We start from the raw sequence: 23,581 nt of genomic DNA on the forward strand, positions 1-23,581 counted from the left end.
TTTACAGTCCAATGCAGACTCTTAGACAAAATAGCGTCTGTTTAACGCGCAATAAACACCATGTAGTGTTGTCAGCTGACGCTGCTGTGTCACCAGGATTCCCCTCAGGATTTGGAGCTGCAGAGTATACTGCAGGGATGCATATACTTGTGTCAAAAGAATATAAGACTGACTTTGTCGGACCTACGAACGTGCCCCCGAACAGAACTTGTTCTTACGTCGTGGACTTACTGTACGTGGACTGTATTAAAAAAAACACGCGCCCACAGTAGCACACAAAAACTTTAGTAAACAGCATTTCTCTGCTTTTGGATTTTTTAAACACTCGGCAAATTTAAAGAGATAATAGTTAATATAATGCAGTAAGTAATTAAAGTGTACACCTATTTACATACATTAATTTGGTATAGAAAATATTTATATACAGGCAGCACGGAGGCGAAGTGGTTAGCACTGTGCATTCACACTACCAGAAATTTTCAAACAGCGATTAGCCTAATCTGCATGTCTTTGAACTGTGGAATTAACCCCGGAGGAAACCCACCAAGCCTGGGGAGAACATGTGCACACAGACCCCAAGGCAGGTATTGAATTTTTAACTCTGGAGGTGCAAGCCAATGTGCCATCAAATATCTATATATTTACATTTAAAGCTATATATATTCAAATAAATGTGCTCAAAGACTTCATCTAGTTGTCCAAGCTGCCATTGTAAAACTTGAAACCACACTGACCACCTTCTGTGACCTTGTGGAAAGCCTGAGCAGGACAGTTCTCCCATGGAAGCTGGGTCTGCCCAGCAGCCGGAGTCGGGTTCCAGTCAGAGGTTATTTTAAGACTTTCGTCTGTCACAGCTGTTGTCTCAGTCACCACAGTGCTCGTGGAATTTCCTCACCTTTTTCTGTTCACTGCAAGAGTGAACCCACATTGCTCCCTCCATTCACCTCTCTTCCTCTCTGGACAGAAGAGTAACAGATTCTGTGAGTATTACTTAAAACTTTACAATGTGTAAATTGTACTATTTAAACATCTTCATGTAGCCATTGCTGTGTTGTTGTTGTTCTTGTTGTTTTTGCACTTGTTGAGGCACAACACTGTGTTTCTTCTCTGTATATTTAAATTACATGGTATAGACAAGAAGTTCTAACTCAACACAAACATGATTCAGGAGCTAACATTGTCTAATATCTTGTTTAAATACAATTTTTCTTTAAACATCTCATTAAGAAGTGCAAGTTAGGATTTATATTCCATATTTAGAAACTCCATAAATAGAGCTGAGTGTTTGCACCATGTGGCGATAGGTGAAGTGTAATATAATAAGCAGGATCACTTCTGAAGCAATAAAGCCACCATATAAACAATGTTTCAGTTTCTAAAAATTCAAGGATCAGTTCATGCTGTGATGTCTGGTTTGTTTTAAACTGTTAAGATTAACACAAGTTTTTCTTTTCTGTGACTGAAATGGAACTATATCTCAGATTATACATAAAGGTCCTACATGAAATCTAACTTTGTTAATACAACCTCCTCTAAGTTTTTTCTTTTTTTTTTAAACACACACACACACAGTCATGTGTCTCACTCATATTTATCTTGTCTTGTGCATGTAATTGTGTAATTATAATATTTTCCCAGAGGTGGAAAGAGTAAGAAAATTATGTACTCAAGTAAAAGTACTTTAACCTTAGTAATTTTTTACTAAAGTACAAGTAAAGTTACCATTATAAAAATCTACTCCTTGTAAAAAAAACAAAAACAAACTGTGTGTACTGTATGATACAATAAAGTATATTTGTATTAACCACAAAGTGTACTTTTTTAGTATTTGTAATTGACCAGAAGTATAACAGCATGCTACTGCTGCAATAAGAATATACTCATAGTATATTAATAATGTATTTTGTAACACAGTAAAAATAGCTGTAATTAACTTATCAAATATATACTTAAATTGTATTAATTACTGTCAGGTATGTACAGTAAGTTAGTACACATACAGCCATATACTTTAAGTGTACTAAGTATACTTAAAGTGGTCTCAATTTAGCACATAAAAGTACACTAAATACACTTAAAGTTATGCTTCACCACAACTTAATTACAATTAAAATATATTTAGCACAAAATTGGTATGTCGGAAATAGCACACTTCAAATTAACCAATCATTAATACACTTAAGGTATACTGACAATTAGTATGGCTGCAAGTATACTTAGCACATTTTTTTTCACAAAGGAAAGTAAAAATAAAAAATTTACTCAGAGTAAAAGTTACCGAGTTACTTTTTTTTTTAGCAGAGGGGGTCGGATAGGGGATTTTAGTGTAGACCAAAAATAACAAGCGATATAAATCTCAAACTCTAACTTTTGCATAATAAAGCTGTTGCCTTTCTTGTGCTTGAAATCAAAGTGATCGCTTAAATATGACCAGGGTTTTCGCTGTCAGCTGTGTCTGCATTACTGGCATCTGTTTTGTCCATCTCCATCGTTTTTGTGAGTTTAGAGCGTTTGTTCTCCCCGTTGTATTATTTTTTTTCCATTTTCATTCATTTATTTTTTACAAATAGCAAATATGATTTTAATTTTTTTTTTTTTTTTTATTTCCCTTTATTTAACCAGGCAAGACAGTTTAAAAAACATGTTTGTTATTTACAACTGTGGCCTGGCAAAATGTAGCAAAGTACAATACTTCACACAAAACATACTAAAGTAAAAGTAAAATTACACATTTTAAAAACTACTTTAAAAAGTAGAAGTACACAAAAAAAATCTACTTAATTAAAGTAACGCAAGTAAATGTTATCCGTTACGTTCCACCTCTGTATTTTCCCCATGGTTGGAAACTTCTATGACACCCTGTAGTGCTCTGGTTAATTCCACTGCTCCAGTTTGGTCATCAAACTAGAAACTGATCATGATTTTTTCACAGGCTATTTCATTTAAATTTTCTATTGCCTTGAACTCATTGGTCATGTGTTTATCAGATAATGGAGAGCGCCCCTCAACTGTCTGCCAGTGACCAGGCCAACTGTGTCGAGGAAAAACCTGTGGACCCAATGGAAGTTTTCAGCAGGCAGCTGGAAGACATCATCAACACATATGGGTCTGCATGTAGCCTGATGGAGGAGAAGATCTCCATCTTGCAGGAAGAGGATGAAGAGAAGCTATATGAAGAGACAATGGCCAAGGATATGGATGCTAACACAGGGACATGCAGCAGCCCAGAGACAGAGCAAACAGCCAGTCAGCTCCTTGAAGGACTTGGTAAGGAACAATGCTGCCTTGATTCCTAAAATTGAGATTTAGGAATCTACTTGGAGATTAATTAATGCGTTTACTGTATGTGCATGATCATTATACATAGTTATTACAATTAAAATGTTTGCCCAGAATTACACCTATCATTCTTTTATGACTCTCATTTGTACAGGTAATGACGCTTTGCTCCTGTTGGAAAGCCTAAAAACTCTCATTACACCTGAAGAGAAACTGGACATGGTGATGAGGAAATATGCAGAGCTGGTGAGAGTCAGATTTAATAAGCAAAGCACACACCCTCTACTTAGTCACCACAGCCTTAATAACCCCAGTTTTACCACAGTATAGATACCATGATGTATATTGTGCTACCATGTTCTTTAAAAAGCCATGCTTTTCTGGTAAAGGCATACAGTACAGGATATGATTACTCCAAGTTGTTGCTGCCAACCATGGTAATGTCTCAAGTACCTTTATAGCACTATTGCATGTACTATAGTTTACCAAGTTAAAATTGAACTGACAATGGGAGAAAGAGGCAGGATTCCCATAAAAATTGGAACTTTACAGAATCAATGTGCAAACAAGGCTCATATAATACATACAATTTAAAATCTTAAATATACAAGGTTCAACTGTTTGCTGAATATGGAGCACAAAATGTAGCATGTTTAAGACAAAGCTAACTATAATCCATTAAACTAGACACTGGAACTGCATGTCGTCCAGAAAAAAAGATAACTTTTTTTCTACAGTAAATATCTAAAGAACATCACACACCCAAGAAATCTCGATAAGCCTGTCATTGGTTTTCTTACTTTCACTAATGGTGCATTAAACCCATACTGTACATACTAATTTCTAGTTTTAATTGTGTAATCATGAAGTTATGCTGAATATAAACTATAACTCGAACCCAAAAAAAACAATATTAAGTAAAATGTGTTAGTTAAATGATAACAGTTTGAACTATTCTGTGTGTGCTCCTTTTGTGTAGCTAAAGGAGCAAAAAGCAGAGGAGGTACACCTAAAGCTACTTCAGAAGAAACAAGGCTTCCTGGTTAAACAGAGGGACCGGCTCCAGTTAGATCACAGCAAGGGGATCCTGGCACGGAGCAAGTTGGAAAACCTCTGTCGTGAGCTCCATAAGCACAACACGACCCTGAAGGTGAGCTGCTGAAATGTCCTTTAAGAGGCAAATGTCAAAACCGTGATAGTGGCTTTAGTGTGTTAATGAGGGAATAGGTACATAAAGTACATCTGTGTTGTACCACAGGAAGACATGCAGCAGAAGTGTCAGGAGGATGAGAAAAAGCGAGCAGAGATCTCCTGCCACTTCCAGAACACGGTGGTAGACATCCAGGCCCAGATTGAGCACCACAGCAGTCGCAACAACAAACTGTGCCAGGACAACACTGAGCTAGCCAACAAGCTCACCTCGATCATCCAACAGTGTGAGAAGAGGGATGAGGTGTGTTAGGGACTAAACTGTTGTCCTTGTTCTTGTTGTCTACACACCTGTAGAGGTTGCAGGCTTTTTATGATGTATAGGATCTTATTTTACCCTTCATGTCACATAGTAGCCCACAACATTTAAGTCTTTTTGGTTTTATAGGGACAAAAACCTTGGTGCGCGACTACAGTATGTACCCCCAACCAATACTGTGTTAGACTACCTGTACGGGCATGTTATTCACAAGTTCTGACGCGTATATTTCTTGTTACACTTGGTTACTCACGACTCAAAAGTCAGTTGAATTCTTTGTCTCTTGTTTTATTTTCAAAATCAAAGTTCAACAGTTCTTATAGTTTTCTTGCATAAATCCATTGTGGTTACGACAACTCGTTTGCTGTATCCTGTAGCTTACGGTTTTAAATTATCGTTACAACAACCTATTTGCTGTGTCCTTTTGATTACAGTATTACGGTCAAAAGCTTGTGTTCCCCACAACTTCCGTATCCTAACAACCACTACCGTGCGTGATAGATATGCAGCTGCACAACTATGGAATGATGTCACAGAACAACTTATGAAATGATGTCACAGTGCAACTTACGATTATCATACTAAATGCTTAACTAATAAACTTAATGCGTAATGCTTAACTAATAAAATAGAAATACACACAACAACAAATTTATAAAAATGAAACATGGCCCTTACATTTCCAGCCACTAATTGACAGGCAGGAAGACTGACAATAACACACTTTTTTTTTTTTAACAATAGAGCCACAAAATTAAACCTTCTTAACCTTTTAAGCTTTTGTTTGCTATTTAACTTAAGGCATACCAAAGAAAAAATCATAACTAGTTATGACATAATTAACAGTCCATTTCACATATGAGGCACAACTTGTCAATGGGTCTTTCCAGTGTATTGCTCTTAGTTTTAACCAGCACACATCTCACAAGTCCTTTTTTATCGAATCACTTTTGTGATTCGTCCGATGACCCATGAATTTCTTGGAGAAGACTTATCAATTTTTAGAACCACATCTCCATTCGAAAAGGTTTTTTCTCACTTGAAACCATTTTTGACGCTCCTGAAGCAAGGGCAAATATTCACGCACCCACGCTTCCAAGTTCAAGTTCAAGTTCAAGTTCAAGTAGGCTTTATTGTCATTACAACCATATACAGTTAGTACACAGTGAAACGAAACAACGTTCCTCCAGGACCAAGGTGCTACATGCAACATAAATTTACAACATAAATTAACAGAGACACTAAACTAGCTAACCAAGAGGCCTAGTTAACTGGCTAGCAGAGACAGGACAGAGAGACCTAACATAAATTACAACATAAATTAACAATAACTAACTAGCTAAGTAACATTTTTATAGACAACATAAAGTGCACGTGCAAATGTGCAAACAAGAGCAACAACAAAGTGACAGTGCGCAACCACGACATAACAGAACATAAAATATGGTGTTGAGGTAGTGGGTAAACATAAACATTCCTTAAAACAGCAGCAAGATTTGAGGAATTAGTGCAAAAATGTAGTCCAGTAATGATCATTGTGCAAAAAGATTGTTAAAAACAGTGAAGCATTTACAGGTTGGTGTGCACGATAATTTGGTGGTGTAGGTCAGTGTGTCTGCACTTGTGTTGATTAGTCAGTCCAGTCTCAATATTTTGAGGTAGTTGAGTTAAGCTGTGTGATAATGTTTGTGTTTGTGTGTGTGTGAGTGTGTTTGTGTTTATCAGTCCAGTCCCTTTTTGTTGAGGAGACGGATGGCTTGTGGAAAAAAGCTGTTGCACAGTCTGGATGTGTGTGCCCGAATGCTTCGGTACCTTTTTCCAGATGGCAGGAGTGTAAAGTGTGTGTGAGAGGGGTGTGTCCGATCAGCCACAATGCTGGTGGCTTTGCGGATGCAGCGTGTGGTGTAGATGTCTTCAATAGAGGGGAGAGAGACCCCGATGATCTTCTCCGCTGTCCTCACTATCCGTTGTAGGGTTTTGCGATCCGATATGGCACAATTCCCAAACCAGACAGTGATGCAGCCGCTCAGGATGCTCTCGATAGTTCCTCTATAGAAGGTGGTCAGGATCGGTGGTGGAAGCTGGGCCTTCCTCAGTCTTCTCAGAAAGAAGAGACGCTGTTGGGCTTTCTTCTGTAGGGAGCTGGTGTTGAGGGACCAGCTGAGGTCCTTCTCTAGGTGGACACCCAGGAATTTGGTGCTTTCGACGATTCCCACAGAGGAGCCGTTGATGCTCAGCGGAGAATGGTCGCCTCGTGTCCTCCTAAAGTCAACAACCATCTCCTTTGTCTTGTCAACATTTAGAGACAGGTTGTTGTCTTTACACCAGTCTGTTAGCCTCTGCACTTCCTCTCTGTACGCTGACTTGTCGTTCTTGCTAATGAGACCCACCACGGTCGTGTCATCAGCGAACTTAATGATGTGGTTCGAACTGTGTGTTGCTACACAGTCGTGAGTCAGCAGTGTGAACAGCAGGGGACTGAGCACACAGCCTTGTGGGGCCCCAGTGCTCAGTGTGGTGGTGCTGGAGGTGCAGTTCCCGATCCGTACTGACTGAGGCCTACCGGTCAGAAAGTCCAGGATCCAGTTGCAGAGGGAGGTGTTCAGGCCCAACAGGTTCAGCTTCCCAATCAGTTGTTGGGGGATGATAGTGTTGAATGCTGAGCTGAAATCTATGTACAGCATTCGAACATATGTGTCCTTCTTGTCAAGGTGTGTGAGGGCAAGATGGAGTGTAGTGGAGATGGCGTCGTCCGTTGAGCGGTTAGGACGGTACGCAAATTGCAGTGGGTCCAGTGAGTGTGTCCAAAATAAGTCAGTAAGGTATGTGGGATCATCCGTAGCAGTGGTAAGGGGTCGGTCATTCATTATTGCTTCCACTTCACACAGAAATGTATGCAAGCTCTCATCGTTTAGTGTTTGTTCCTTTAGTAAAGACCTCAGTATCTTTCTGACTGATCTTATCTGCCTTTCCCATATTCCACCGAAATAAGACCCAGAAGGTGAATTGAATATCCATTGTATCCCCTTTTGCATGAGGACGCCTTCAATTTTTGACTGATTCCACTGTTGGATAGCTTTACGCAATTCAATCTTAGCACCTATAAAGTTTGTTCCATTGTCAGTTCTTATGATTGACACCTGGCCTCTCCTGCACACAAAGTGTCGAATGGCATTCAGACAGGAGTCTGTGTCCAGTGACTGCGCAACTTCAATGTGCACAGCTCTTGTTGTCAGACAAGTAAACAATACGCCATATCTTTTAACATTACTTCTACCTCAAAGGGTCCGAAATAGTCTACTCCTACGTTAGTGAACGGTGGGTGATCTGGTGTTATTTTGTCACGTGGCAGTTCTGACATTTTTTGTTCACCAGGCTTTGCTCTGATCTTTTTACATGTCACATAACTGGAAAGAAACTTTCTCACAAGGGAGTTAGCAGTCGTAATCCAGCATTTCTACCGCAATTTTGAGAGCATATAATTCCTTTCACAATGTCCAACCTGTTCATTAATATCTCTTAAAAAAAAGTTGTGATATGTGAATCTTTAGGTATAATGACTGGGTCATTTACGTGCTCGGGCATTGCAGACTTACCGAGACGTCCTCCAACTCTCAGCACTCCATCCTGCAGTACTGGGTCTAGTTTGGTGAGTTTCTTTTTACAGATGCATTACTCTTTTGCAACATGGAAACTTCTTCTTTAAATTTTTAGTTTTGAATAAACTTAATGACTTTCTTTTCTGCTCTTGTTAAGTCCTGAATTGTCAGAGACTTGTGGTTTTCTGTTATTGAGCCGTCTACACGTTTTTTTTTTTTACCTTTTTTATTCTCTGTCTAAGCATGTCCTTGATATAAAGAATCCAGGCAACGGATCTTTTCAACTTGTACCAGTCCGAGTGATAATTCATCAGTTTGCTCATAGCATCTGTGCTCTCTGTAGTACTCACGAGATTCACTGAAGCTAAATGTTTGATCTTGTTATTGTCCTTCTTTATAGACAGGTCATGAATATTCTCAGGCCATCTACACTCTGGTTCTTTGAGAAGGGGGGACCATGGATTCAATTGGTGTTTTTCATGAATTTTTCACAAGAAACTACCCTGGATTTTTTTGAAGTATTGACATACCTCCACAGCTGTGGCTTGGTTGACTCTCTTATAATGGCAATTCTGTTGGCAACAAAGGTTTTAAAGCGAAGCCTTTCGATGTCAATATATCTCAAGACAGTTGTACTGTCGGTCCAAAACATAGAGTCTAGCAGTTCTATTTCCAGTTGACCTTTCAACATTTTGTCATTGTTCACAGCAACTACTACCGCTGTCAATTCCATTCACGGAATAGTGGTTTGTTTCAGGGGTGCTACGTGAGAATTCCCCATACTAAATGCATAATGTGTGAGTCCATCAGCATTTACCAACCTGAGGAATAAGCCACCCAATATCCCATCTCACTTGCGTCTGTGATAAAGTGATGAAGTTGTGCTGTAGTTGTGACAGAGTCGATTGGTTTTATGCATCTTGCCACACTGAACTCGGACAATTGATGCAGCTCTTGTAGCCAGGCTTTCCATCTTTTTGCAAACTGTTCGGGAATGTCGTCATCCCATGTGAGTTTTTCTTTGCACAACTGTTGCATTAAGACCTTGGCTGGCAGTGTAACGGGTGCGAGAAAACCTAGGGGATTGTAGATTGAGCTAGTAATTGACAAGATCCCTTTTCTGGTCACAAGTTGCTCTTTTAAACTAATCTTAATCTTGAACATGTCTGAATTGATGCACCACAACACCCCTAGAGCTCTTTTGACAGGAAGTGCATCTTTACTCAAATCCACGTGTCTCATGTCTTTGACTCTTTCACTCTCAGGAATAGAAGTCAGTAAGGCACGACTATTACTTGCCCACTTGGTGAGGTGGAACCCTTCACTTGCACAAAGGTTGGTGAGAGTTGCATGTACAGTTAAGGTTGGTGAGAGTTGCAAAGGTTGGTTTAGGTTGCATGTAGCACCTTGGTCCTGAAAGAACGTTGTTTCGTTTCACTGTGTACTAACTGTATATGGTTAAAGTGACAATAAAGCCAACTTGAGATTGTTATATAACGCAACTGCTTGATCATAACTCGAAACAGACATCTACGTAAAAGTTTCTAAGTACTGTGTTGACTGCCTCAGCAGATGCATTGCTGCGGTTTTCTTCTGCTGTTTTCCTAAGGGCAAAGTTGGCAACATTTGGAGACGATTTTGCATCAAACAGATGAACAACCATCTTGTAGTTGACCGGGTCTTGATTTACATCTCCATTCGGCCACCATATGAAGCACAGCAAGTCTGTGTCCTTTTCCGAAACTCTCACCTGATAGTACATGGCTTCCACATCTGCTTTCATGGCAACTTCCTCTTGTCTGAAGCGTGTAAGCACTCCAATGAGTGAATTCGTCAGGTCCAGTCCTTGTAGGAGCTCGCTATTTAATGATACTCCCTGATAGCTGGCAGCACAGTCGAAAACCACCCTTAGCTTTTTCTTTTGAGGATGATATACACCATGATGTGGTATATACCACACTTGACCATCTTGTCGACTTAGATGAGGTGTAGGGACCTTGACTGCATGACCTTTTTCAAACGTCTAGGAGGTTTGAATACTCCTTGTGAAAGGAGCGGTTATTTTTTAATTTTCTTTTGAGGTTTAGTGCATGCTGCATGGCTGCACTTCGATTGTTTGGCATTTGAATAGCTGCTTTCTTAAGTGGAAGACCGATGTAGAAGTGATTATCGGTAAACTGCAGAGAGTTAGTCACAGAGTCTAAAAACTGATAATCCTCTTGTGACAACTCGGCTTTATCGTCACAATTTCGTTCAGGAAAATCATGGTTGTACTGTTGTATCAGCAATGTTCCACCTTTTCAATGGAAGTTCTGTTGACCGAAACGCTCGTTATGCATACACGTCCACTGTTTTGACACTTTTCTTGGACTTTATTTTAACAGGTACTATGGAGAGAATACAATTGTCTGGCCCCCCCAGTGCAGGCGCTTGTTTCATGACTCACTGTAACAGGCAGTGTTTTATTTTATAGTGTTTCATTGTCGTCAGCTTTTATGATTACCTGAGCTGTGTCTTGTGCTGCAATGTGTAGCATGCGAGGATGTTTCTTTAAGCACAATTGACATGTAATTTTCTTTGTGCAGTCTTTGCTTTACTAAACACCCATAGCAAAATCGATTAGCAAATCTAAAAAGTCCAATTTGTCTTTATGTGTCTTATCGTTGAACTGGTAGCATTCATCTAAGGTGTGACTTTTAACACAGAATGCACAAGGTTTAGTGAAAGCGCTGATGACTGATGCGCCATTACTCTTTGCTGTAGTCAAGTCCTTATGCCTTTCACCAACCTGTTTTACACCAGTTGCAAGTAATATTTTTTTCTGGTACCTCTTTTTCCTTCCCTTTTTAGCTTGAGTCCTTGAGGAGATTTGTTACAGTTTTTTTTGTCACTAGTCAAAACGTACAGGTCTCCAAAAAGTGGGTTGGACATCACCTTTGCTTGTTGATCTACGAATTCCACCAGCTGCACAAACTTGGCTATTTTCTGACTCTGCTCCTCGTACTCGTATGCATGGCTCCTCCATTTTTTTACGCAATTCGTAGGGCAGTTTTGAAGTAATGATCTTCATGTTGGTAGGATTATCTAAGTCATCCATGTATTCAATGTTTGCCATAGTATTGTGACAAGTTACCAGAAACAGGGAGAAGGTGCTTAACGACTTTCCATCCTCTGACTTTATTTCCGGCCATTTGAATGCCTTTTGCATCAGCGTTGTTGTGATTTTTTGTTTATTTCCAAACTTATCCTGTAACAGTCTTGTTACTTCTGCATAACCAAGATGATCTGGCATATGCTGGCAGCTTTTTATGAGATTTCTCTGGTTTCAACGACGTGTTTAAACGCCCTCATGAAGGCCGTGAACTCAAGAGGGTCTCCATAGGACAAAGTAACATCGCGCTAAGGTAAAGACAATTGCCTTTGACTCTTTGCAAGCATTTCTGTAATATCTGTCTGACGTTGCATCACACTCTGAAACTCTACTGTTTCAATATTATGGAGTGAATGTTGGTTACCTTAAGTAGGCCATTCCTTTAAACTACTTTTAGGTCTGACACTTACGGGCACACTTGAACGGGCTGCCTCGCGACGTGATGGCAGTCTGAGATATTCCGTTGACGCACTGTGCTTGTGATATTCATCATATTCCGTTTTGTTGACGTGCACCACTAGGTTCGATGACCACACTCTGTCTTGTGGGACTTTGTCATTCTTCACGACCCTGATACGCTTTTATTTCAGCATTAGCCTTTGCAAGCTTCATTTCGATTCTCAGCCTTACCATTTTAGCCTTCAGATGTGCTTCTTTAGTCTTTAGTTGTGCTTCCTCCATTTCTAACGCTTGCCGTTGGTCTAAGGTTGCTGCTTCAGGCAACAAGATTGCTCTGTTAGCCTCTGCCCTTTTTAGCCGAGCTGAGGATACTATAGATGTTGAGGACCTTTTGGATGCTGCCGTAGCTACACTTCCAGGCTTATTAGAAGCGAGTGTCTTAGACTCCACCATTGACACGCTGTCCATTGGTGAAACTTCATCGTTGAGTGTGTGAGACATCTTAAAGCGGTTCTTAGTGTCGGCAATCCACCACTCAACTTTTGCCATGAATTCTGTGCAGCACAGCACTTTAGGCTGATACAGTACCAGAGGTCCTGATCAGGTTCGTGTTCTTCTCCATTTAAGTAGTTTAGCACATTCACATTGCTTTCAATAAAGTCTTCTTACAGCCTTTTTTAGTTCTTATGATACAAAACTCTATTTCATTGGATTTTGCAGTCATTTGACTACACATGCCATTTCTGGGGTTTATCATTTCGTGAAGCTTATCTTCGAGACCTTTGTCGACAAGCGCCCTCACACGCTCAGATTTGGTGACAGCAGCGTTGTCTTCGCCTTCTGCCATAGTGAGTTTTAAAGCAGGCAAATCCTTACTTTTGGTTTCAATTACTTATCAACACTCCCTGCGTGTTCTTCCGAAATTGCACACGCGTTCTTCTGTCCACATTCACATGCAGGTAAGGTGCGCTTTTAAGTCGCTTGTCTTCGCTTGAACAACGGAGAAAGCTTTTGACTTTACCTGTACGGGCATGTTATTCACAAGTTCTGACGCGTATCTTTCTTGTTACACTTGGTTACTCACGACTCAAAAGTCCGTTGAATTCTTTGTCTCTTGTTTTATTTTCAACATCAAAGTTCAGAGATTGTAGAGGTTGCAGGCTTTTATGATGTATAGGATCTTATTTTATCCTTCATGTCACATAGTAGGCCACAACATTTAAGTCTTTTTGGTTTTATAGGGAAAAAAAACATGGTGCGCAACTACAGTATGTACCCCCAACCAATACTGTGTTAGACTACCTGTACGGGCATGTTATTCACAAGTTCTAACGCGTATATTTCTTGTTACACTTGGTTACTCACACTTAATAGTCCGTTGAATTCTTTGTCTCTTGTTTTATTTTCAACATCAAAGTTCAACAGTTCTTATAGTTTTCTTGCATAAATCCATTGTGGTTACGACAACTCGTTTGCTGAATCCTGTAGCTTATGGTCTTAAATTATCGTTACAACAACCTATTTGCTGTATCCTTTTGATTACAGTATTACGGTGAAAAGCTTGTGTTATTCATAACTTCCATATCCTAACAACTACTACAGTGCGTGATAGACATGCAGCTACACAACTATGGAAAGATGTCACAAAACAGCTTATGTAATAATGTCACAGTGCAACTTACGATTATCATACTAAATGCTTAACTAATAAACTTAATGCGTAATGCTTAACTAATAAAATAGAAATAAACACAACAACAAATTTATAAAAATGAAACATTGGCCTTACACTACCTTTTGCTTGTACAAAGCAGTGTTTTCAGACTAGCACATCATGGATGTAGCTACAGTGGTGTGAAAAACTATTTGCCACCTTCCTGATTTCTTATTCTTTTGCATGTTTGTCACACAAAATGTTTCTGATCATCAAACACATTTAATTATTAGTCAAAGATAACAGAATTGAACACAAATGCAGTTTTTAAATGATGGTTTTTATTATTTAAGGAGAAAAAAAATCCAAACCTACATGGCCCTGTGTGAAAAAGTGATTGCCCCCCTTGTTAAAAAATAACTTAACTGTGGTTTATCACACCTGAGTTCAATTTCTGTAGTCACCGCCAGGCCTGATTACTGCCACACCTGTTTCAATCAAGAAATCACTTAAATAGGAGCTACCTGACACAGAGAAGTAGACCAAAAGCACCTCAAAAGCTAGACATCATGCCAAGATCCAAAGAAATTCAGGAACAAATGAGAACAAAAGTAATTGAGATCTATCAGTTTGGTAAAGGTTATAAAGCCATTTCTAAAGCTTTGGGACTCCAGCGAACCACAGTGAGAGCCATTATCCACAAATGGCAAAAACATGGAACAGTGGTGAACCTTCCCAGGAGTGGCCGGCCGACCAAAATTACCCCAAGAGCGCAGAGACAACTTATCCGAGGGGCCAAAAAAGACCCCAGGACAACATCTAAAGAACTGCAGGTCTCACTTGCCTCAATTATGGTCAGTGTTCACGACTCCACCATAAGAAAGGGACTGGGCAAAAACGCCTGCATGGCAGATTTCCAAGGCGCAAACCACTTTTAAGCAAAAAGAACATTAAGGCTCGTCTTAATTTTGCTAAAAAACATCTCAATGATTGCCAAGATTTTTGGGAAAATACCTTGTGGACCGACGAGACAAAAGTTGAACTTTTTGGAAGGTGCGTGTCCCGTTACATCTGGCGTAAAAGTAACACAGCATTTCAGAAAAAGAACATCATACCAACAGTAAAATATGGTGGTGGTAGTGTGATGGTCTGGGGTTGTTTTGCTGCTTCAGGGCCTGGAAGGCTTGCTGTGATAGATGGAACCATCAATTCTACTGTCTACCAAAAAAATCCTGAAGGAGAATGTCCGGCCATCTGTTCGTCAACTCAAGCTGAAGCGATCTTGGGTGCTGCAGCAGGACAATGACCCAAAACACACCAGCAAATCCACCTCTGAATGGCTGAAAAAAAACAAAATGAAGACTTAGGAGTGGCCTAGTCAAAGTCCTGACCTGAATCCTATTGAGATGTTGTGGCATGACCTTAAATAGCGGTTCAAGCTAGAAAACCCTCAAATAAAGCTGAATTACAACAATTCTGCAAAGATGAGTGGGCCAAAACTTCTCCAGAGCGCTGTAAAAGACTCGTTGCAAGCTATCGCAAACGCTTGATTGCAGTTATTGCTGCTGAGGGTGGCCCAACCCTTTATTAGGTTCAGGGGGCAATTACTTTTTCACACAGGGCCATGTAGGTTTGGATTTTTTTTCTCCCTAAATAATAAAAACCATCATTTAAAAACTGCATTTTGTGTTTACTTGGGTTATCTTTGACTAATAGTTCAATGTGTTTGATGATCAGAAACATTTTGTGTGACAAACATGCAAAAGAATAAGAAATCAGGAAGGGGGCAAATAGTTTTTCACACCAATGTATTTTATGCTCCAGATCTAACAAATATAGAGTACATGTCATTCCACAAGTTTTTAAGAAGGTTTAGGTCTGGCCACTTTGGGCTATTATCATTTTTGAAGGTGAAAGTTTCTTTTTTCACCTTAAGACTGACGGTCTGTGCTAAAAGCAGATTAGACAGATTTTCTACCCATGATTCCCTCTATGTTGACCAGTTTAAGCTGAAAAGAAGCACAACCATAGTGTGTAGCCTCCACTATCACCACCACGCTTTATCATAGCTTATGGTGTTCCTTGTGTCTTATTATTGTAAATACAAAGTTTTACCGTGATCTCATTAGACTATAACATATCTTCCACCATGGCTTAGGATGATTTAGGTGGGCTTTGAGCTTTGAGAAAAGTCTTCTACCTAGAAATCCTACCTCACTGCTCAGACTGGGGAAGAATACAATACAGAAGTGACTAGTACTTGGCAGATGTTCCTGCAGCTTCTTTAATGTTGCTATAGATCATTCTGCAGCTTCTTCTTGACCTTTTGCTCATCCAAAGATCTGAACTTGGTGATTATGGCCTTAATGTTGTTCCATGGTAGCCCAGTGCAATATTGGGTAGAAAAAGACAGCACATGGCATTTAGCACAGCATTGAGTAATGCATTCTTTTCTGCCCCCATGTGTTTCTGGAAAATAACTGCAAAGACATACAGAGCGGTATAGTGTAAGGTTTCTTTATTTAAACTATTGAATATAAATTATGTAATATACAAGTCACACTACATGTATGCTATATGACTAAAAGTATGTGCATCCCTGCCCCCTAACCATCACACCTAGTTGTGCATCTTCACCAAACACATGCTACCATTTTGCATTTAACAGTGGATATATACAGTTGCACTGGAAATTATTTAACCCTTTTGAAATTTTGTTTTTTGTCTAAAATTACTAACTTGCAGCTGTTTGTAATAAATCAGTGGAACAGGAGCAATTTAAACAACTTAACACAACTAATATTACAGGAGATTTCTTTAAATTGGACGCAAATTTAAACCCCAGAATAAAATCAAATGTCAGGAATAAATAAGTCAGGGAGTTGTCCATAGAGTTAAGAGATCATTGCTTTGCACAAACAAGTACAAGAATATAAAAAATAACAAAGGTACTAAATGTTCTTGGATATAAAGTAGGAGGACTATTTTAAAAATTCAAAGTTAAAGAAAAATTTAACAGAAAACTCAAAGTTAAAGGACATGGCAGAAAGACTACCAGATTCTTAAGGAAGGGATGTGTTGAACAACCCTTGATTGACTGCAAAAGGTGTACAGAAAGATTTGGTGGCAGCAGGCACTGAAGTTTCACTCAGCACTATAGGGCACATACTAAATGTTGTGCCATACCCCACTAAAATACAAGAAAAGTTGGCTCCAAAAAGCGTGAAAAAAAAAAAACATAAAAAAAGACAGAAGTTTGGAAATTCTTCATGGTGGTGGCTCGGTAATGCTCTGCTTTACTTCCTCTGGCACTGGAAACCTGCAGCCTGTAGAGGGCAAGATGGATTCAATCACATAACCTTGAAGAAAACGTCATGCTATTTGTGAAGAAGCTGAAACCTATTTACCTTCCAACAGGACAATGACCCCAAGCATCCAAGGTTTGGTTTCAGATTTAGTCCTGGAGGGTTCTAGAGTCGCCATCACAGTCGCGTGACTTGAATCCAATAGAAAAATAAAAAGCAGTTGCAACACACAAACCCAAGAATCTTATTGAATTAAAGGCTATAGATCACTGAATAGAATAAGATCCCCAGAAACACTGCCAGAAGCTAATTTCTGGCTATACATCACATTTGCAGCATGATATAATAGCTAAAGGGGGCTCTACTACCGGTAAGTACTGTGGATGTTTCTCATCAAGGGGTTAAATAAGTTTGATACTGTAATATTCATTAAAATATCATTTTGTACTGATTTAGGAAAAAACACTTGTTATATTAGTTGTGTTGAGCTATTTAAATTGCTATTGGTTCACTGATTTATTACAAACACATTTAAGTTAATAATTTATATATATATATATATATATATATATATATACACACACACTCACCTAAAGGATTATTAGAAACATCTGTTTAATTTCTCATTAATGCAATTATCTAATCAACCAATCACATGGAAGTTGCTTCAATGCATTTAGGGGTATGGTCCTGTTCAAGGCAATCTCCTGAACTCCAAACTGAATGTCAGAATGGGAAAGAAAGGTGATTTAAGCAATTTTGAGCGTGGCATGGTTGTTGGTGCCAGACGGGCTGGTCTGAGTATTTCACAATCTGCTCAGTTACTGGGATTTTCACGCACAACCATTTCTAGGGTTTACAAAGAATGGTGTGAAAAGGGGAAAACATCCAGTATGCGGCAGTCCTGTGGGCGAAAATGCCTTGTTGATGCTAGAGGTCAGAGGAGAATGGGCCGACTGATTCAAGCTGATAGAAGAGCAACTTTGACTGAAATAACTACTCGTTACAACTGAGGTATGCAGCAAAGCATTTGTGAAGCCACAACACACACAACCTTAAGGTGGATAAGCTACAAAAGCAGAAGACCCCACCGGGTAACACTCATCTCCACTACAAATAGGAAAAAGAGGCTACAATTTGCACGAGCTCACCAAAATTGGACAGTTGAAGACTGGAAAAATGTTGCCTGGTCTGAGTTTCGATTTCTGTTGAGAATTTTAAATGGTAGAGTCAGAATTTGGCGTAAACAGAATGAGAACATGGCTTCATCATGCCTTGTTACCACTGTGCAGGCTGATGGTGGTGGTGTATTGGGGTGGGAATGTTTTCTTGGCGCACTTTAGGCCCCTTAGTGCCAATCGGGCATCGTTTAAATGCCATGGGCTACCTGAGCATTGTTTCTGACCACGTCCATCCCTTTATGACCACCATGTACGCATCCTCTAATGGCTACTTCCAGCAGGATAATGCACCATGTTACAAAGCTCGAATCATTTCAAATTGGTTTCTTGAACATGACAATGAGTTCACTGTACTAAAATGGCCCCTACAGTCACCAGAACTCAACCCAATAGAGCAGCTTTGGGATGTGGTGGAACGGGAGCTTCGTGCCCTGGATGTGCATCCCACAAATCTCCAGCAACTGCAAGATGCTATCCTATCAATATGGGCCAACATTTCTAAAGAATGCTTTCAGCACCTTGTTGAATCAATGCCACGTAGAATTAAGGCAGTTCTGAGGCGAAAGGGGGTCAAACACCGTATTAGTATGGTGTTCCTAATAATCCTTTAGGTGAGTGTATATATAACAGTACTATATAATAACTAATTAAAAATAATAATATGTAGGCAATTTAATCCATAAAGTTATATATTATAAAGATTTATTCTACACAAACTGATACATTTCAAGTGTTTTTGTCTTTTAATTTTGGTGATTATGGCTTACAGCTAATGAAAACCCAATTCAGTATCTCAGTATCTCAGAAAATTGTAATATTGTGAAAAAGTAATATTGAAGAATCATGGTGTCACACTGTACTCCGCTAATTAACTCAAAAAACCTGCAAAGGTTTCTTGAGCCTTTCAATGGTCTCTCGGTCTTCTGGACTACCGTCTGGACAGCAATCATTGACACCCTGCACAGGAAAAGGTGCACAAGCAACAGGGATAACCACAGCCTTGAGAGGATTATGAAATGAAGCCCATTCAAGAATTTGGGAGAGATTCACAAGGAGTAGATCGCAGTTTGAGTCAGTGCAGTGTCAGGAGCAAAGACATATTAAGGACATGGGCTACAACTGTCGCAATATTTGTTTTGCGACAGTTGTGTGTTTGATCAGGTCCATGGTTAGTACAACTGTCTACTGGATGTTTTAGGGCACTTCATGCTTCCCTTTTGCTGACCAGCTTTATGGAGATGCTGCTTTTTTTTGGCACCAGGACTCACACCTGCCCATACTGGCAAAAGTACTAATAGCTGGTTTAAGGACCATTGTATTCCTGTGGTAAACGTGATTTGCCAGACCTAAACCCTGTAGAGAATCTATGGGGTATTGCGAAGAGGAAGAAGCAAGACTCCAGACCCAAAAATGCAGAAGAGCTGAAGGCTGCAGTCAGAGCAACTTGGATTTCCACAACACTTTAGCATTGCCACAGACTGATCACCTCCATCCCACGGCGCATTGCTGCAGTAATTGCAAAAGGGAGCCCCGACCAAGTACTGAGTGCTGTCCATTTTCATACTTTTCAGTAGTCCAACATTTCTCAGTTAAAAATCTTTCTTTTCATTGTTTTTAAGTAATATTCTAATTGTATGAGATACTGAATTTTGGGTTTTCATTAGCTGTAAGCCATAAAAGAAAAACATATCACAGTCTGTTTATAATGAATCTATATAATATATAAATTACTAAAATAAATAAACTTTTCCATGTTAATTAATTAAGATGCATCTGTACAGTATATATCTTTTTTTTCCCTCTACTTATTAAACAGAGCTTTGAGAAGATATTCAAACAGAAAAACTTGCAGCAGCAGCTGTCCGATACCAAACTGCAAGAAGCTAACATGCTTTTGAAGGAAGCAGAGGAGAAACACAAGCGAGAGAAAGAATACGTGAGTCACTGCATGCAGGATTACAAATGGGTTTATAGTGCTGGTACTGGATGAGTGTGGGGTATGGTCGGGGGGCTGATGGAACCATGCTAATTTCTTTGCTGTCTTTGTTGCTAGTTGCTTAAAGAAGCAATTGACAAAACAAAGAAATGCTTCGAAATGAAGAAGCAGGAGTTGCAGTTGAAGAAGCAGGTAAAAGAGAGTGCTTTTTCATTTCTCTTCCTCTCTCTCTCTTCCGTCTTTTTGTGTGTAAGCGCAGTTACTGACTCATGCTGCGGAGTGGAAGCTACAGGTTAAAGAGCTGAAAGAGCAGAACACAGTGATGCAGGCACAGGTGAATATCACATCTAGTGCTTAATCATCTGCATTTTAAACGACCCACTCTTCATCTTCTAGACCAGATGAAGAAGACATGAGCTGAGGGGTGTCTTAATGTCTAAAAAGTTAGAGACAGGGAACAGAGTTGTATGAACCATAGGTACACACTAATACACACACTTGTACACACACAAGCACACACGTACACATACACAGACATTCACACATATACAAAAACATACATACTGTACGTGCGTGCATGTGTGTGTGAGGATTGATACGTGTGAAAATTGGGTACTGTTGCCCCAGTTTTACTGCACTAAACTGTTTTATTAAGCAGGTGTAAAAGTATCTAAAAAATGAAGCAGTAATTTGATAACTCTAGCTGACTTGTATTTATGCAAGTTAGCCTGTATTATTTAAGAATAGCACTGTCAATAAATTTTAGTTAACACTTACTCAGAATGATGGCACATATACAATCTAATCTAATGACCCAGAGTATAATATTGTAAGGCACCTTTGCTTTATTAAAAAAAAGTATAGACCAGTTCAGAAAGCCCAATGCATTATGGCCTGGTTCTATAATTTATGCACTCGCTATTTGAGAAGCTCAAACAATCCCAAACATCTGCCTTTTTTGTGTCTTACAGCTTGTTTTATACTCTCAGAAGTTTGATGAGTTTCAAGCTACTCTGGCCAAAAGCAATGAAGTTTATGTTGCTTTCAAACAAGAAATGGAGAAGGTATGCTACTTTACATTATCTCACATTTTATATTCCATAACAATAACAGAAAAAGGAGTTAAGAACAAGATTATACATGATTTATTATCTACTCAGATGACCAAGAAGATGAAAAAGCTGGAAAAGGAGTCCAATGTTTGGAAAATACGCTTTGAAAGTTGCAACAAAGCCCTTGCTGACATGATTGAGGAGGTAACCTGTTATATTACTGCAAATACAATTGTTCACCAGTTCTGGGACGCTGCCCTGTGCTGATTTTATAACATTATTTTCCATTAGAGATCTGAGAAGGGCAAAGAGCTTGAACTCTTTACTCTGAAGATTGCCAAGCTGGAAACATTGTGCCGAGCTCTACAGGAGGAAAGAAAAGTACTATATGACAAAATAAAGGATATCCGCTTGCAATCCATTTCATCCTCAGCACACACCATGGACATTGTTAAGGAAGAGATCCCAGAACTCCCGGAGCTGTCAGTCTCTGAGCCGGTGCATAACCCGGCACTAACAGCAGAGATGGAGAAGCTGTGGAAAGAGCAAGCCCGTCTGCAGGAGTTTGCAGCATCCCTGATGGCCTCGACTGCAGATGACATTGAGGGTTCTGACAATGAGGAGGAATCATCTGAGTCTGCACAACTTGTTCCTCATGTTCCTGTGGCAAACAAACCACCAACAGAGGAGCACATTCTGGATCAAGGTGTTGAAAAGGTACATAAATTAGAAACCAAAACAGAACAAGCTACAGTAGAACCACCCAAAGATGAGCCACTCAAAAAAGCACCACAAAAGGCTCAACCATCCAAAACAGAACAACCCAAAAAAGAACCAGCCAAAGCAGAATCACCAATAAAAGAACTACGCAAGGTAGAACCACCCAAAGTAGAGGCACCAAAAGCAGAACCAGCCAAACCAGAACCACCCAAAGAAGAAGCAACCAAAGTAGAACCACTCAAAACAGAATCACTCAAAGAAGAACCACCTAATACATCTACACTCCAAGAAGAACCACCCAAAACAGAACCGTGCAAAGCAGAACCACCAAAAGAAGAACTACACAAACTAGAACCACCAAAAGAAGAACTACACAAACTAGAACCAACCACGATAGAAATACCAAAAGCAGAACCAATCAAAGAACAACCACCCAAAGAAGAGCCGCCTAAAACAAAACCATTTAAAGATGAACCACCCAAAGAAAAGCAAACCAAACTGCCAACCAAAAATATTGCCAAAGTAGAGCCGATCAAGCAAGATGCACAAAGAAAAAAATCCAACAAGCCAAATTCTGTTCAACAAAAAGAAACGAAACTCAAAGAAGTAAAGAGAGTAACGATTCAAGCTGAAGTGCCTGAAATAAATTATACAAAAAATGAACTTCATACACAAGAAGACCCCAAAGGTGAGCCTGCAGAAGAAGCTCCAGGTATAGAAGTGGAACCTTCTAAAGTAGAACCTATTATTGCCGAACCACCTGCACCCAAGACATCCACAGCAGGGGCAGCAAAACCACAAAATGCCAAATCCCAAGAGGCCAAGCCTGATGCTAATAAACCCCACTCTAAGAAACAGGGGTACTCAAAAAAGAAAGGCGCAGCTAAAGGGACCAAGAAAACCTGAGGCAATGAATGTAATGTGTGGGATTCCATGTCATTACCTCTTTATTGTGTGTGTGTGTGTGTGTGTGTGTGTGTGTGTGTGTGTGTGTTTGTGTGTTTGTGTGAGACCCTATATTTATATTCTTTTTACTCACATAAGTAAGTTTATTTATAAGTCTTGATAAGTGTTTTAATATTATTGGGTGTGATGTACCTTTTCATTTATTTTACTCTGCTCAAAAATAGAGTTACCAGTCTCAAAAATTACCAATTAACAGAACAAATTATAGCCTTTTTGAAGGCTTTACAGAGTGTAAGTAGCAGACACATCTTAATATTAACTATTAAAAAATAAATTAATAAAATATGCAATAATCTCAAATAAGATTACTGCATATTTTAAATGCCTTTAGCATTAAAATAATCAGATAATAAGAAATAATCAAAAACAACCAGAAGAACCATTAAGAACCTTTCAACACATCAAAATATAGAAACCTGGAAGGATGGTGCTAACTCATCAACTTTGTGTAAGAAATGTGGTTGGAAAAAAATCATGAATGTAGATCACTTTACATTAGTAAAAACCATAGCTATGTTTAATGGTGAAAGTAAGCTTCAATGCTAGAAGCATAGCGATCATGCGTACTGCCCCCTGTACAACCCTTACATTTTAACGGAACAGAGATTAGAGCTCAGTCTGAGGAAAACAGTAGTTTTAGTCTTTTTACAATAAATTTATAATACTTACAGATAACCTTTAATAAACTAAATCTTGAAATAGATTTTTGACAATTAAAGTAAATATGTCTAATAATATATAAGAATAAAATGGAAACATTTTAAGAAATAAAAGCTGTAATGATTACAAAATAGAGTTGTAATATTTTGAGACTAAATTTAAAAAAAGGCAACAATAAACTTATATTTCGAGAATAAATAAATTTCAAAAC

The 23,581-nt window shown here is 39.1% G+C and overlaps 1 protein-coding gene across 2 annotated transcripts; it reads left to right on the top strand.

Annotated features, from left to right (window-relative positions):
* Positions 1–862: 862 nt before the first annotated feature.
* Positions 863–23,521, top strand: txlnba (taxilin beta a). Of its 2 annotated transcripts, none has more exons than XM_053477394.1 (10): positions 863–980; positions 2,988–3,267; positions 3,434–3,525; positions 4,259–4,429; positions 4,538–4,732; positions 19,853–19,972; positions 20,232–20,306; positions 20,944–21,036; positions 21,133–21,228; positions 21,316–23,521. In XM_053477394.1, the coding sequence occupies exons 2-10, from the start codon at positions 2,991–2,993 to the stop codon at positions 22,648–22,650; spliced, it is 2,454 nt and encodes an 817-aa protein (XP_053333369.1). In that variant the 5' UTR covers positions 863–980; positions 2,988–2,990; the 3' UTR covers positions 22,651–23,521. The 2 variants fall into 2 exon arrangements, with proteins under 2 accessions (XP_053333369.1, XP_053333364.1); XM_053477389.1 differs by lacking the exon at positions 20,232–20,306 and adding an exon at positions 20,090–20,164 and having other exon boundaries at positions 21,316–23,520.
* The last annotated feature ends 60 nt before the right edge of the window (positions 23,522–23,581 follow it).

This window comes from Clarias gariepinus, chromosome 2 (assembly GCF_024256425.1).
Source record: "Clarias gariepinus isolate MV-2021 ecotype Netherlands chromosome 2, CGAR_prim_01v2, whole genome shotgun sequence".
Classification (NCBI taxonomy): Eukaryota; Metazoa; Chordata; class Actinopteri; order Siluriformes; family Clariidae; genus Clarias; species Clarias gariepinus.